At 40.7% G+C, this 13,924-nt stretch overlaps 1 protein-coding gene across 1 annotated transcript in view; it reads left to right on the top strand.

Moving 5' to 3' along the window:
• Positions 1-1,335: 1,335 nt before the first annotated feature.
• rxfp1 (relaxin family peptide receptor 1) overlaps positions 1,336-13,924 on the top strand; it is a 182,970-nt gene continuing 170,381 nt past the window's right edge. Inside the window, exon 1 of the mRNA XM_028802659.2 lies at positions 1,336-1,794. Within this exon, the coding sequence (XP_028658492.2) occupies positions 1,749-1,794 (46 nt within the window). The 5' untranslated portion in view covers positions 1,336-1,748. The remainder of the gene's footprint in view (positions 1,795-13,924) is intronic.

The raw sequence follows: 13,924 nt of genomic DNA, 5'->3' as shown, positions 1-13,924 counted from the left end.
GTCCAAAGTAGACAGTGTAGTGTTCCACGCTGCAGTCTCCTGGGGAAGCAACTTGAGCTCAAAGTGCCTGAACAAACTTATCAGGAAAGCCTCCTCCATCAAAGAGCAAAACCTGGACACACTGGAAGCTGTTGTGGAAAAGAGGATGGTGGCAAAATTGGATGCCATCATGAAAAAACACCTTCATCCCCTCAAGGAGGCGCGCTCTTAGTGCACTTTAAGCTACAGGTCCATTCTACCATGATGTGCTAAGAAGTGATTCTGGGGTTTTTTTCCTGCCCACTGCTATCAGGAAATTCAATGCTTCTAGCCAATGTATTCAAGTTTATTTTTATTTTTTATTTATCGATTGATTGTATGTACTATCTGTCCTGTGAGTGTGTATTCTTGTTTTTAATGTTTCTGCTGCTGTATGCATTTGCATTTCTCCATTAGATTAATACGTTTATCTAATCTTAATTTAATCTAATATGTTATCCATTGGTATTCTCAAAACGCATGCATTTCTGCTAAAATATTAAACGGATACTTCCGTTTTATAAACCGGAAACGCAAGTCACTTGGGATTGCCATTTTGAGCTGAGGCGGAGACTCTTGACCAATGAATGTGTGGGAGAGGCGGGGCCAGAGACTCTTGACCAATAAAATGTGGGGAAGAGGCGGGTCTTCAGTTCAAAAAGGCAATCCTACCTGACTTGCGTTTCCTGTGTGCTCGGTTTTTTTCCGGAAGTATGTATTTAATAGTAATTTTTGAGTTCATGACTGGATAACCAACTTATGCGTTATGCAATACGAGTAACGGGACATTTTTCACATTGTTTGCCGTTGTACAACTTTGATCACCACTGGTTTTAATTATATTATAAACTTTTTTTTATCTCCGTGCTGCATGACAACATGAATTTTTTTCTCAACTATCAGTAGAAGCGTAAGAAATATAATTTTTGGGTGGAGTATTTCTTAAAAATAGTCATTAATGGCAAGAAAAAAACCTCTCATTGGGAGTAGTTAAAAGTTTATAAGTGATGTACGGTAACTTTAGCAAATGCCTTCTAAATCACCACGATAGAGATAATAGTGTTTGTAAATTAATGTTCTTATGTTTTTGTTTCTTTCACGAAGTTACATTTTAAAAAATCAGCCTTGAATTACATTCAGAAACGGCCCCAGCAAATTCCTCTATACGAAATCGAGCACAGGGTTTTAATTCTTGTTCCTTTTTAACATTTGTGCATTTTGTAACCAGTACTGGCCTTGTAGCGCCGTCTGCTTTGAGCTGATCATTGATTACATCCGTGCAGAGTCCGCGAGCCTGCTCTGTGAACTTGAACCTTAAAGTTCTGGGGTGGCAGCGCACCTTCCCGGCTGCTCATCTACTTACTGCATAACGATGGCAAATCGCAGACGGTTCGCCCTTTGCCAACATCGCCAAAAAACTGACAAGATCAAACCTGCCATCCCCAGCTGGGCACTTTCGCGAACGTGCGTCTTCAAAGTCCTGGGTCTCAGCCCAGTGATGCAATGTGGAGTGGAGCGGAGCGCAGCCCCCGAGCACATGCCTCACTGTGAAGAATAGGTGCGCGTGCGGTGCCAGGGATGCGTGAGAGCCAAATGTGCGCCGCGCCGCCTGAGTCCCGGCTCGCCACTCCGCACGAGGAGGATACCGACAGGGAAAAGACATGCAGTTGAGCAGACCCCGCGGCTACCGCCACTGAGCCCCCGAACCGAGTAGATAGCAGCAGTGCAAAATGAAAACGCACGTCTCGGCGCTTTTGCTTCTCTCGCATATTGGCAGTAAGTACTTTTTGATTGCTTTGCATGCGATTAAAAAAACACTAATTCCTCAGGTCTCGTGTTGATATGTGTATCAAGGACTAAAGGTGGCGAATTCTCTAAAATAATCTCAAAATATTGCAGCTGACTGTTGTTCTTTTCTAACAGTCCATAAGCGATAGGTGCGCAAATACTTTCAGATAACTGAATGTCAACATACCGAATACATACGAAAAAGTCGAGTGCGTTTGTAGCGCCTTACTGCGTCATATAGCGTCGCTTTGTCACTATCCCTAAGACACCGGTATTGTTTTTTCATTCTGGGGACTCTTTAAAATGTAAAAAAAAAAAAAAAACACATTCATGTTTTTCTTGGTTTACTTGGTTATCTTCTCGCTTGAAATATAAGCCGCCGTGAGTTTTGCGCATTTCAGCTTCATCGAGAGAATAAATTCTACGTGCCATTCATCTTCATTTTCTTCCCTGACGACTAGCTGCGGTCTGACTTCAAACCGCTAAATACTCAACTGGAACTGAAGGATATTAGGAGGAATTTTATAAACTGCAATTTTGATTATTATTATACATCTCTCCGTTAATATGCCCTATAATGTTCAGCTTTTATCATTTAAAATTCTGGAAACATATCCAGACGATCGCTATATGACTTAAGTCGCATGTTTAGTGTAAAATCAATTTTAATTTCCTCTGGTTTGTTTGATTTCATCAATTAAGTCATGGAATGGCTCGATTTATAAGGGAAGCGTATCTGTCGAACCCTGCAGTCAATGGATTTACTTATTTAGGACATTGTCGATCTCTTTCTTTCTTTCTTTTTCTTAATTCATTTTACAGTAGCGATGAACACTACCATAAGATACAAAGAACAAAATAGACATTATGCAAATACATAACATAACCTCAACGTGCTTTAGAATACATTATAACTACAAATGTGCAGCTCCAGTTCCTCACGATTGTCTTTTCATTTTGAAGTTTGTCTTTCAACGCAGCAGAGGGGCTACAGGTGTTGAAAACTGCACTTTTCTTACAAGCAAACGCTCGATCAACACACAATATACGAAAGTGATCACCGGCGCTTGGTGCCGCAGAGGTGAGCGCTGCTGCCTAAAAGCTCATGGATGACCGGTTTTACACCGCGGCCCAGCGAAAGAGTGGCACCCCGACCAGGGTTGGCTCCTTCTTTGCACCTGATGCTGCCAGAATAGACTTGGACTCTGAATTGAAAAATGCTAGTTTGGGAAAAGGACGCGGCTCCAAGGATTTTAAGATCGTCTTGCTAGAATATGACCCATACTCAAATGCGAACCTGATTTAACCAAAACCATTAAATCATTATATTATCTATCTATTATATAGTACCTTATCTATCTGTCTGTCTGTCTATCTAACACAGTGTCATTAATATCTATCTATCTATCTATCTATCTATCTATCTATCTATCTATCTAGCTAGCTAGCTAGCTAGCTAGCTAGCTATCATATTGTGACTTATCTATTATATAGTGTCTTTCATATGTTTTTCTGTCTATCATACACTACATTTCATATATCCATCCATCCATTATCCAACCCGCTATATTCTAACTACAGGGTCAAGGGGGGCCTGCTGGAGTCAATCCCAGCCAACACAGGGCGCAAGGCAGGAAACAAACCCAGGACAGGGCACCAGCACACCACAGCATTTCATATCTACTGTATTTATTATATACTGTCTTATCTATTATATAGTGCCTTTCATGTATATCTATTATATAATGCTTTTTATATTTATCTTTTATATAGTGCCTTTCATATCTGTCTGTCTACCTGTCTGCATATCATACAGTGCATTTCCTATCTAGATAGATAGATAGATACTTTATTAATCCCAAGGGGAAATTCACATACTCCAGCAGTAGCATACTGATAAAAAACAATATTAAAGAGTGATAAAAATGCAGGTATACAGACAATAACTTTGTATAATGTTAACGTTTACCACCCCGGGTGGAATTGGAGTCTATCTATCTATCTATCTATCTATCTATCTATCTATCTATCTATCTATCTATCTATCTATCTATCTATCTATCTATCTATCGTATTGTGCCTTATCTTCATGTTTATATTTATTTATTTATTATTTTGTTAGATAGTTAGTTAGTTATCCTTTTGTTTCAGTCGCAGTGGGCTCACAGCTGTAAAATCTTGAATTCGACTCATAGTCCGAGCCCGGTGTGTGAGCAGTTCCGCCGGTTCTCCTTATTTTTCCGTGGCTTTGTAAGGTGTGTGTGTTTTTATTAATCCATCCTCAACAAACGGACGTGCTATTGATTAACTTGCCCCTGTCAAGTGGACCTTCATGGGCGTGTGTGTGCGCGATGACCTGGCACTCTGTCCAACGCCGGCTACTGTCAGGATTGGCTACGACAGCAACTCTAAAGTGGATCTAATCGCTTCGATAACGTGTGGATGAGTGCCCTGAGAATTAACGTTTAAATTGCTTAGAGTCTAAAGTAATACCGGTTAGGGAATTAAAGAAATTTTATTACTTCAGTATGGTGATGCCGACGTGAGCTGGGAGTAAGTGATCAACAACACATTTTTTTTAAATGTTCCATATATAACGTGTTAAAAATATTATTATATTATTTTTTTAGGGTGTTAAAGAATGCGAAGCTGCAAGAACATTGCAATATTAATTGTACAGTATGGTCTCCGCTTTCATTAATCTGCTAGCAGTGAAGCAGACAAATCCCATTAACGTCTGTGATGGCTTTCCGGGAATGTTTAATCACAGACCAGCGCAAGAATGTGAGCGTTATTTATTTACTTCACATGCAAAAAAAAAAATTACTAGGAATGTAGTGGTCAGGGTGAAAAGACTATTTCTGGTGCCCTCTACCGTCAATGAAAGGTTAGTACACTCTTAATGATAAAGATGCCAAAGCTATTCTTCAGGTCGATGCGAAAGCTCTCAGAAGAACCATCCACATGGAAGTTACAGAACGAACCTTTGTTTATTTAGATAGCAAATTCCATAATTCTCCCTGAAAGCAGATTTAAAAAATACTATACTGGTTCCTAATTTTAAAGGACTAACTAATAACACAGACTAATTTCAGTTTTGTTTTTATCTGTTAGTATTCTGCTAGGTAGCCAACTATACATTAAAGATTTCTGTGGTGTCCACATATTATGATTCTTTTCAAAGCCCAAAGAACCAATTTAATATGACAAAGACCCTTTCCAGAACAGACCTACAATCCAGTAAAGAGCCATTTTAGAAGTTCTGTATTATTTTTAAGAGCATCCAAAGATATGTGAAATAGAAGTTCAGGTGGAATATTGAAGTGCCGCATTCTTGAAGTGACTAATCCAGTTCAATCCAACTCCATTTATTTTAGTACTAGCTGTGCTACCTGTGTAAGACAGGTTGAAATCTAAGTAATCAACTCAGTGTTAATCCTTGCAGAGGAACATCTATTGGAATGTTTTTTATAATGCATGTAGTAATAAAATGCATTACTACCAATGTTTATGATGCACTATCTGTTAGAATGAAAAACACAATGTATATATATATCTCTTATATGCCATTTGGTATGGGATTCATAAAAGCAGTGTTAATATTTGTGATGCACCATCTGTTGGAATGAAAAATACAATGCATGTGTTTATGTTATAAGCTATTTGGTATGGGATTCATACAACCAATGTTAATGTTTGTAATGCACCATCTGTTACAACAAAGAATGCAATGCATATGTCTCTGTTATATCCCATTTGGTTTTGGATTCTAAATTGCAGTGTTAGGGCTCGTTTATACTTCACGCTCAGAACGTGTGCCTGCCCACATCATGTCTGCCACGCGTTCCCAGTGTTCATTTGACGCATCCTCTGAGCTGGTCCTCAGAAATGAAAGCGACTCGTGCGTGAGTTGCATTACCAGCAAAAAGTGGGGGGGCGCAGTGTGCTAAAAGCTGGAAAGTGACGTCAGAGTCTCTGTTTACTATCTACATGTGACAGAAAGCCTCTATGCGGATCCTATGAGATCGATGTGCGCACTTCGATGTTCGATGAATGGTTTGATGTGGTGAAGCAAAATGCTGACATACAAATGCATTTGTGGTGCTTTTATATTTTAGGCATCGCATATTTCCGATCGTAATGAGAAGATACATTTTAAAAGTCTCACATACCATCTTCTGTGCCGTCTTTTTTTTCTGGGGATTCCTCCTGACCTGATCGTAGTGGCAAACAGCAATAGATCACCACACAGAACACCTTAAATGTATGATATTCCAACACTCTGCACATTTAGAATCCTTAGATTTATACTTGATATCACTTTCATGATGAAATGCTTTAAAATATGTATGTTACACTTTACAGATAAGTCGTCAATTACATTTAAATAATGAATACTCTTAACAATTACACACATGGGGGTGACACAGTGGTGGAGCGGTAGCACTGCTGTCTCACAGGGAGTCACATCGCTGATATTCCCTGCCTGGAGTTTTCATGTTTTCCTGCTGGGTTTCCACAGTGAGCTCCGGTTTCCTTTGAAAGACATGCAGATTTGGTGACACTAAAATGACGCCAGTGTATGTGTGTGCTTGTATTCACCTTGCGATGAGCTGATGTCCCATCTAAGGATTGTTTCTGCCTCACGCCCAATGCCTGCTAGAATGGACGCATCCCTGGATTGATGGATTTAATCATTAAACATCCTTTTCAGAGATATTGCAGTAAGGTGTCATCAGAATTTAATGGGTGTTCCAGGCAATTCACAACACAGCGAAGCCGAACCTGTTCTCACCGTGATAATATCTCGTACTGCCACCTGGTGGATTCCTCCAGATTTACGTAAAGTATGTGTGCAAGTATAAACAGTAAAACGCGTAGCAGGAGCGTCCGTTTGCACCATCTGTTGGAATGACAAATACAATGTATATGTCTCTGTTATATGCCATTTGTTATGGAATTAATACAAGCAGTGTTACTGTTTGTGTTGCACCATCTGTTGGAATGAAAAATGCAGTACATTTTATTATTAAAATTTTTTGTGATGAGCCATCTTTTGGAATGACCAAGACATAGCAACTGAATGGAGACACAGACACTTATTCTTTTACTAAAGAGTATAGCACTATTCACTAAGTGCAGGCTCAGAGAGCTGAGACAAGTTCACATTACAATACATCCATCCATCCATTATCCAACCCGCTGAATCCGAACACAGGGTCACGGGGGTCTGCTGGAGCCAATCCCAGCCAACACAGGGCACAAGGCAGGGAACCAATCCCGGGCAGGGTGCCAACCCACCGCAGCATTACAATACAATACAATTTTATTTTTTGTGTAGCCCAAAATCACACAGGAAGTGCCGCAATGGGCTTTAACAGTCCCTGTCTCTTGATAGCCCCCCAGCCTTGACTCTCTAAGAAGACAAGGAAAAACTCCCAAAAAAAAACCCTTGTAGGGAAAAAATGGAAGAAACCTCGGGAAAGGCAGTTCAAAGAGAGACCCCTTTCCAGGTAGGTTGGGGGTGCAGTGAGTGTCAAAACAAGGGGGTCAATACAATACAATGCAGTACACAGAACAGAACAAATCCTCAATACAGTATAAAAATAAAAAATTTAGAAGTACGGAGCAAAATTTAACAGTAGATGATATCACGTAATAAGATTTGGATTTGTTTAGAGTCCTGGACACCTCATCCATCAAGCTGCCTCCCCCTATTGGCCATTCCAAGGCTGAAACAGCGCTGGGCCAGCCAATCCGATGAAAGGACCCCTCTTTCCCACAATTCCTGCGATCCTCCATCAGGGATGACTTTACCTTAAGCAGGCAAAACAACTTGGCAGGTGGGCCATGGCACCAAATGCCACATTTGAGTACCGAGAAGAGAAACAGAATAGGTGAGGGTTAGTAACAAATTATAACTATCATGTTACTTATGTTTTAGTGCTAATGACTAATAACAGAGATACAGTCTGTACAGTTAATCAGCAGCTCTAGTCAGGGTGTGCTAAACTGAAGTAGTGAGTCTTCAGCCGGGATTTAAAAGCTGAGACCGAAGGGGCATCTCTTATAGTAGCAGGCAGACCATTCCACAGTTTAGGGGCCCTGTAACTAAAAGCTCGACCTCCCATTGTTATTTTATTAATCCTTGGAACCATAAGCAGACCAGCATCTTGAGATCTTAATGTGCACTCTGGTTTGTAAGTCATGATAAGTTCAGACAAGTAAACCAGACCTCGGCCATTTAATGCTTTATATGTTAAAAGGAGGATTTTGAAATCTGCCCTAAATTTAACCGGGAGCCAGTGTAAGGATTTAAGAACTAGAGTTATGTGTTCGTATTTTCTTGTTCTTGTAATAATATTTGCAGCATAATAAACACATAAAGATTCTTTCAGCATAAAAGCATATACATAAAGATTCAGATCTGTTTAAACACAGAGAAAATGTGTGCAGACACAGAGAGAACATGCAAAATCCACACAGATAGTTAGATAATTACATTTATATAGTGTTTTTCAAACACTAAGTGCTTTACACAGACAGCGAGGAGCCACTTCAACCACAGCTAATCTGTAGCATCCTTCTGGATGATGTGACGGCAGCCATTCCTGTGGCAGTGCACTCACCACACATTAGCTATTAAGTGATGAAGGGTGAGAGAAATTGTTAGCCAATTAGAGACAGATGGATGTTTAGTGGTCAGAATGGTCAAAATGTGGTGGGCAATTGTCTGTTTGTATGTGTTCACATGTGCAGGCGACTGTGTGTGCCTCCATGTGTGCACACATGTATATTTAAATAAATCAGGTATCTCGAAAACAACTTGTGCAAAAATTTAGCAAATCAATTGGCTTGGTCTTATGACTAAACAGAGCAGATTGCAAAATCCTGGATAAATTAAACACTTTCCGCAGTTATCATTGGACATACTGTACGTCAGATGGTTTTTGAAGGATATGGGGATAAGTAATGGACCAGACTAGTAGAGGAACCAAAAAAGAAACAGGCAGACGCCTGTGACATCATGCAGCATGGCAGCATCAATGGAAAACATCATGTAACATGTTTGATAAAGATAGATACATTTTTTCATAAGTTATTGTTGTACATACTGTAGGTTTCCACAGACACACATAGAGATGCCATGCTAAAATCAATCACAGTCATGATTTCATCTAAACTCAATAGCAAATGTTTGATCCCATCACCGACTTTGTTTATCAGACCTGGGGTGAGTCGTGGATTAGTTGGAGTGACTCACCGGGTACGTCACATTATGCAACTGACCTTCATAGAAGAGCGCTGCCGACTGTCTCCTGTTATAACTAGTAGGCCCAAGGCACACAAGTCCCAAAAATGCCCACTAGAGGGGGCTATATCATCAAACCCAGCTAGATAAATAGGCAAACAGCAACATTTTATAGAAGTAAAAAGGATTTTATTTCCAAAAAAATGCTCCATGTAAAGTTCTCAAGGAACACAAAAGGCATAAAAGAGTGGCCTAAAGGCAATCCAATGCAAACAAAGTCCAAAACCAGCATGCCAAGGCAAAGCAAAAAAAGAAAAAACAGCAGAAGGTCAAAAAATCCAATTAAGCACAAGGCACCAGCAAAAACATTGAACTCACCGAAACCCCCCCGCGCATTCGAAATGAACTGCCAGGAACTGTGGGAGACCCTCAAGATTTATACAGTGGAGGGCAGCCTACATACAATGACACAGTCAAAAACAAAGAATTAATACAAATAATCATCAAAAGTAACCTTAATCTCTTTATTATAAAAAAAAAAAATCCTGTAATCCTGTGGGAGGGAATGACTAGGAGACAATACATGATCTTCACGTTAAGATCACGGAAGACAAATAAAAGACCCGCGAGACGAAAGAGAATGGCCACGGAGCGTCTCGCGGGGATATAGAACATGAGATTCTTGCAAGACAAGTCCTACGTACAAGCAATATCAGAGCAGGGCCAGCAAAAAAATCAGTAGTGTAAAATCCAGGGGTCTCAGTGCATATAAAGCGTATAAGGGACAATACGTTATAAATGAAACGTCGACGACTAAAAGATCGCATTAGCGCAAACAAAAGGAAATGAATCATCAGGACCAGGTGTAATTGAAAAAATAGCAAGACAAAGCAAGGTCAGAAATAAAAGGCAAAGAGCGGAAAACAAAGTCTTTTCGCCTTCGCATCATTCAATGCACAAAGCATAGATTTACACAATAATGGACCATATGCTATGAGAATCTGTGGTCCCACAACAGTTAAAGCAACGACAAGTTTAATTTTAAAGAAAATACAATTTGGTCAGGTGTATATTTATGATCACGGAGAAGCGATCACAACGTGAGCAGGAGAGACACGAAGTGGCAAAAAGGACAGCGGCTGTACAGGCTTTAAAATGATCGACGGGCAGTGCAACAGCAGATGCCCCCCCCCCTTCACAACGAGAGCAGTGTTATACATCCTTCAAGAAAGAGATTTAACCACACTCGGGGCCGGAAATAAAGGACAATTATTGTTTTTACAACATCACACGAGACAAGGCAGTGAGCCATCATTTAAAACAAGTCCACAGACATCTAACCTAGCAGTTGTTGGGTTGCTTTTGGCAGACACGCATCATGTGCTCCCAGCTCTTAAAACAACGACATGTGACAAGCAGAACAACAACAACAACATTTATTTATATAGCACATTTTCATACAAAAAGTAGCTCAAAGTGCTTTACATAATGAAGAAATGAAAAATAAAAGACAAAGTAAGAACTTAAAATAAGACAACATTAGTTAACATAGAATAAGAGTAAGGTCTGTTGGCCAGGGAGGACAGAAAAAACAAAAAAAACCCCAGACAGCTGGAGAAAAAAATAAAATCTGCAGGGGTTCCAGGCCACGAGACCACCCAGTCCCCTCTGGGCATTCTACCTAACATAAATGAAATAGTCCTCTTTGTATTTAGAGTTCTCACGGAAGGATTTGATGATGATGGTCATGCAGACTTCTGGCTTTTAGTCCATCAATGTTGGAACATCACGGTGCTTTGAGTAGATGGCCACCACCAAAAGGACACCGGAAAAGGAAACAGAAGAGAGAGTAGGGGTTAGTACAGATTTTAGAGCCACCATGAATAGTTATTATAATGAATTGGATATACAGAGTATCAGGATTAAATTACAGTGAAGTTATGAGAAGGCCATGTTAAAGTAATGTGTTTTCAGCAGTTTTTTAAAGTGCTCCACTGTATTAGCCTGGCGAATTCCTACTGGCAGGCTATTCCAGATTTAAGGTGCATAACAGCAGAAGGCCGCCTCACCACTTCTTTTAAGTTTTGCTCTTGGAATTCTAAGCAGACACTCATTTGAAGATCTAAGGTTACGATTTGGAATATAAGATGTCAGACATTCCGATATATAAGATGGGGCGAGATTATTTAAGGCTTTGTAAACCATAAGCAGAATTTTAAAGTCAATCCTGAATGACACAGGTAACCAGTGTAGTGACATCAAAACTGGAGAAATGTGCTCAGATTTTCTTTTCCTGGTAAGGATTCTAGCAGCTGCATTCTGAACTCGTTGCAATCAATTTATGTCTTTTTTTGGGTAGTCCTGAGAGGAGTACGTTACAGTAATCTAGTCGACTGAAAACAAACGCATGGATTAATTTCTCAGCATCTTTCAATGATATAAGAGGTCTAACTTTTGCTATGTTTCTTAAGTGAAAAAATGCTGTCCTAGTGATCTGATTAATATGTGATTTAAAATTCAGATTACAGTCAACAGTTACCCCTAAGCTTTTTACCTCTGTCTTGACTTTTAACCCTTTGCGGTCGTTAGGCCAGAAAACTGGCCTTAGTAAAAAGTGCGCTTTAGGTCGTCAGGCCACCGCTGGTGGCCCTGCAAGTTTCTGACCGATTTGCACAGTCGCCTGGTCGAGAAAAGTGGCCTGTGTTATTCCTACGTGCTTGAAAAAAAATAACTGCTGTAATTATTGGCGTTTTTTCAATAATTAATTACGACTAATGTAGCGTGACGTTGAAAATTAAATACGACTGCAAAGGGTTAATCCTAATGCATCCAGTTTGCAGCTCACCAGCAGCAGAAAGACAGCAAAGGACCCGACGGCATATCCTTAGTGTGTGTTCAGCTGCCCCCCCCCCAAACGCGAGCTGCGTTATACGTCTTGCGAGAAAGAGATGTAACAACGCACGGGGCCAGAAATAAAGGACAAGTATTGTTTTTACAAATGTTTTTAAAGTGAAAATAATGCATACGTAACAATTCCCATGAAAATATTAATCTCTTTAAATTTTATATCCGGTAAACCAAACACGGGGGTGGGCGAGCGAAGCAAGCAGGGGGCAGAGCCCCCTAGTATAAATAAAAAAAATAAAAAATGAACAAAACAGACCTAAACCATGAATTTGAACTCCAGTCAGGAAGGGAACCCCGGCTGAAACACAACATCTCTGACTTACTAAGATTATGTAAATGATGGCTACACCTGAAAATTGATGGAAAAGTCACGTGATGTGATATGGCCTTAGCAGTGCTGAAAGGATGGCCCCACCTCTTGGGGGTTTTATCCACAAAATGCAATGAACAAAAGAGAACAATGCTGCCCACGTAGAAACTACATAGTAAAAAGAACAAAATTGATAGAAAATACATTATTAGAAAAAACATGACAAATAATTCGCCAAAATAACAATGAAACATATCAATAGCACCCTCAAAATGAGTTTGGCACTGTTTCTTTAACAATCACACTGTAATTTATAATTGACACGTTTGCATTGGGCATACAGAAATTTTTCTAACACGGTGCTGCGGACAAAGTAGCCGTGTTTCCAAAATGGCGAGGCTGGTTACATTGGTGCCAGAATGATGAATGAAGGGCTAAATATGACATAGCAGGTCATTAAAATGCAAGAAAGGCATGCAAAAATGTTTCAAATCCATCTGCTCATCATGTAGGTCCTTCACTCATGAGAATATTACACTTGCCCTTCCTTCACCGCTTCTTGTGAATAGATCTGGTCAGAGATATTCACACCAGTGGCTTGCCTGCTGGAGGTCATTTTGTAGGCTCTGGCAGCACTCATCTTGTTCCTCCTTGCCCAAAGGAGCAGATGCCAGTGGATCCTGCTGATGGGTTAAGGACCTTCTACGAAGGGCCCTGTCCAGCTCTCCTAGAGTAACTGCCTGTCTCCTGGAATCTCCTCCATGCCATTGAGACTGTGCTGGGAGACACAGCAAACCTTCTGGCAGTGGCATGTATTGATGTGCCTGCCATCCTGGAGAAGTTGGACTACCTGTGCCACCTTTCTAGGGTCCAGGTATGGCCTCATGCTACCAGTAGTGACACTGACCATAGCCAAATGCAAAATGAGTGACAAAACAGATGAGGAGGGAAAAATGTCAGTGGCGTCCACCTGTTACACCATTCCTGTTTTGGGTGTCATCTCATTGTTGCCCCTCTAGTGTGCGTGTTGTTAATTTCATTCAATACCCCAAAAGTTTCATTGACTTGATGCTATACTCTGATTAAAAAATGTTCCTTTAATTTTTTTGAGCAGTACATATATAAATGTAGGGCACCACGGTGGCGCAGTGGGTACCGCTGCTGACTCACAGTTAGGAGACCCGGGTTCGCTTCCTGGATCCTCCCTGCGTGGAGTTTGCATGTTCTCCCCGTGTCTGCGTGGGTTTCCTCCGGGTGTTCCGGTTTCCTCCCACAGTCCAAAGACACGCAGGTTAGGTGCATTGGTGATCCGAAATTGTCCCTAGTGTGTGCTTGGTGTGTGGGTGTGTGTGTGTGTGTGTGTGTGCCCTGTGGTGGGCTGGCGCCCTGCCCGGGGATTTGTTCCCTGCCTTGTGCCCTGTGTTGGCTGGGATTGGCTCCTGCAGACCCCCGTGACCCTGTGTTTGGATTCAGTGGGTTGGAAAATGGATGGATGGATGGATTTATACCTGTATATATCTACTCTATAGGTATAAAAGTGCAATGATTTTGTGCAACGATTTTATGTGGCTTTTTATGTCACGTTTTTTGTCAAGCTAGCAGCTGATCGAGCAAAGAGGAGGTAAAAAAAAGCTTTATTTGTTTCCCAT

This window comes from Erpetoichthys calabaricus, chromosome 5 (genome assembly GCF_900747795.2).
Source record: "Erpetoichthys calabaricus chromosome 5, fErpCal1.3, whole genome shotgun sequence".
NCBI lineage: Eukaryota > Metazoa > Chordata > Cladistia > Polypteriformes > Polypteridae > Erpetoichthys > Erpetoichthys calabaricus.
This window is presented reverse-complemented; position numbering and strand designations above follow the sequence as displayed.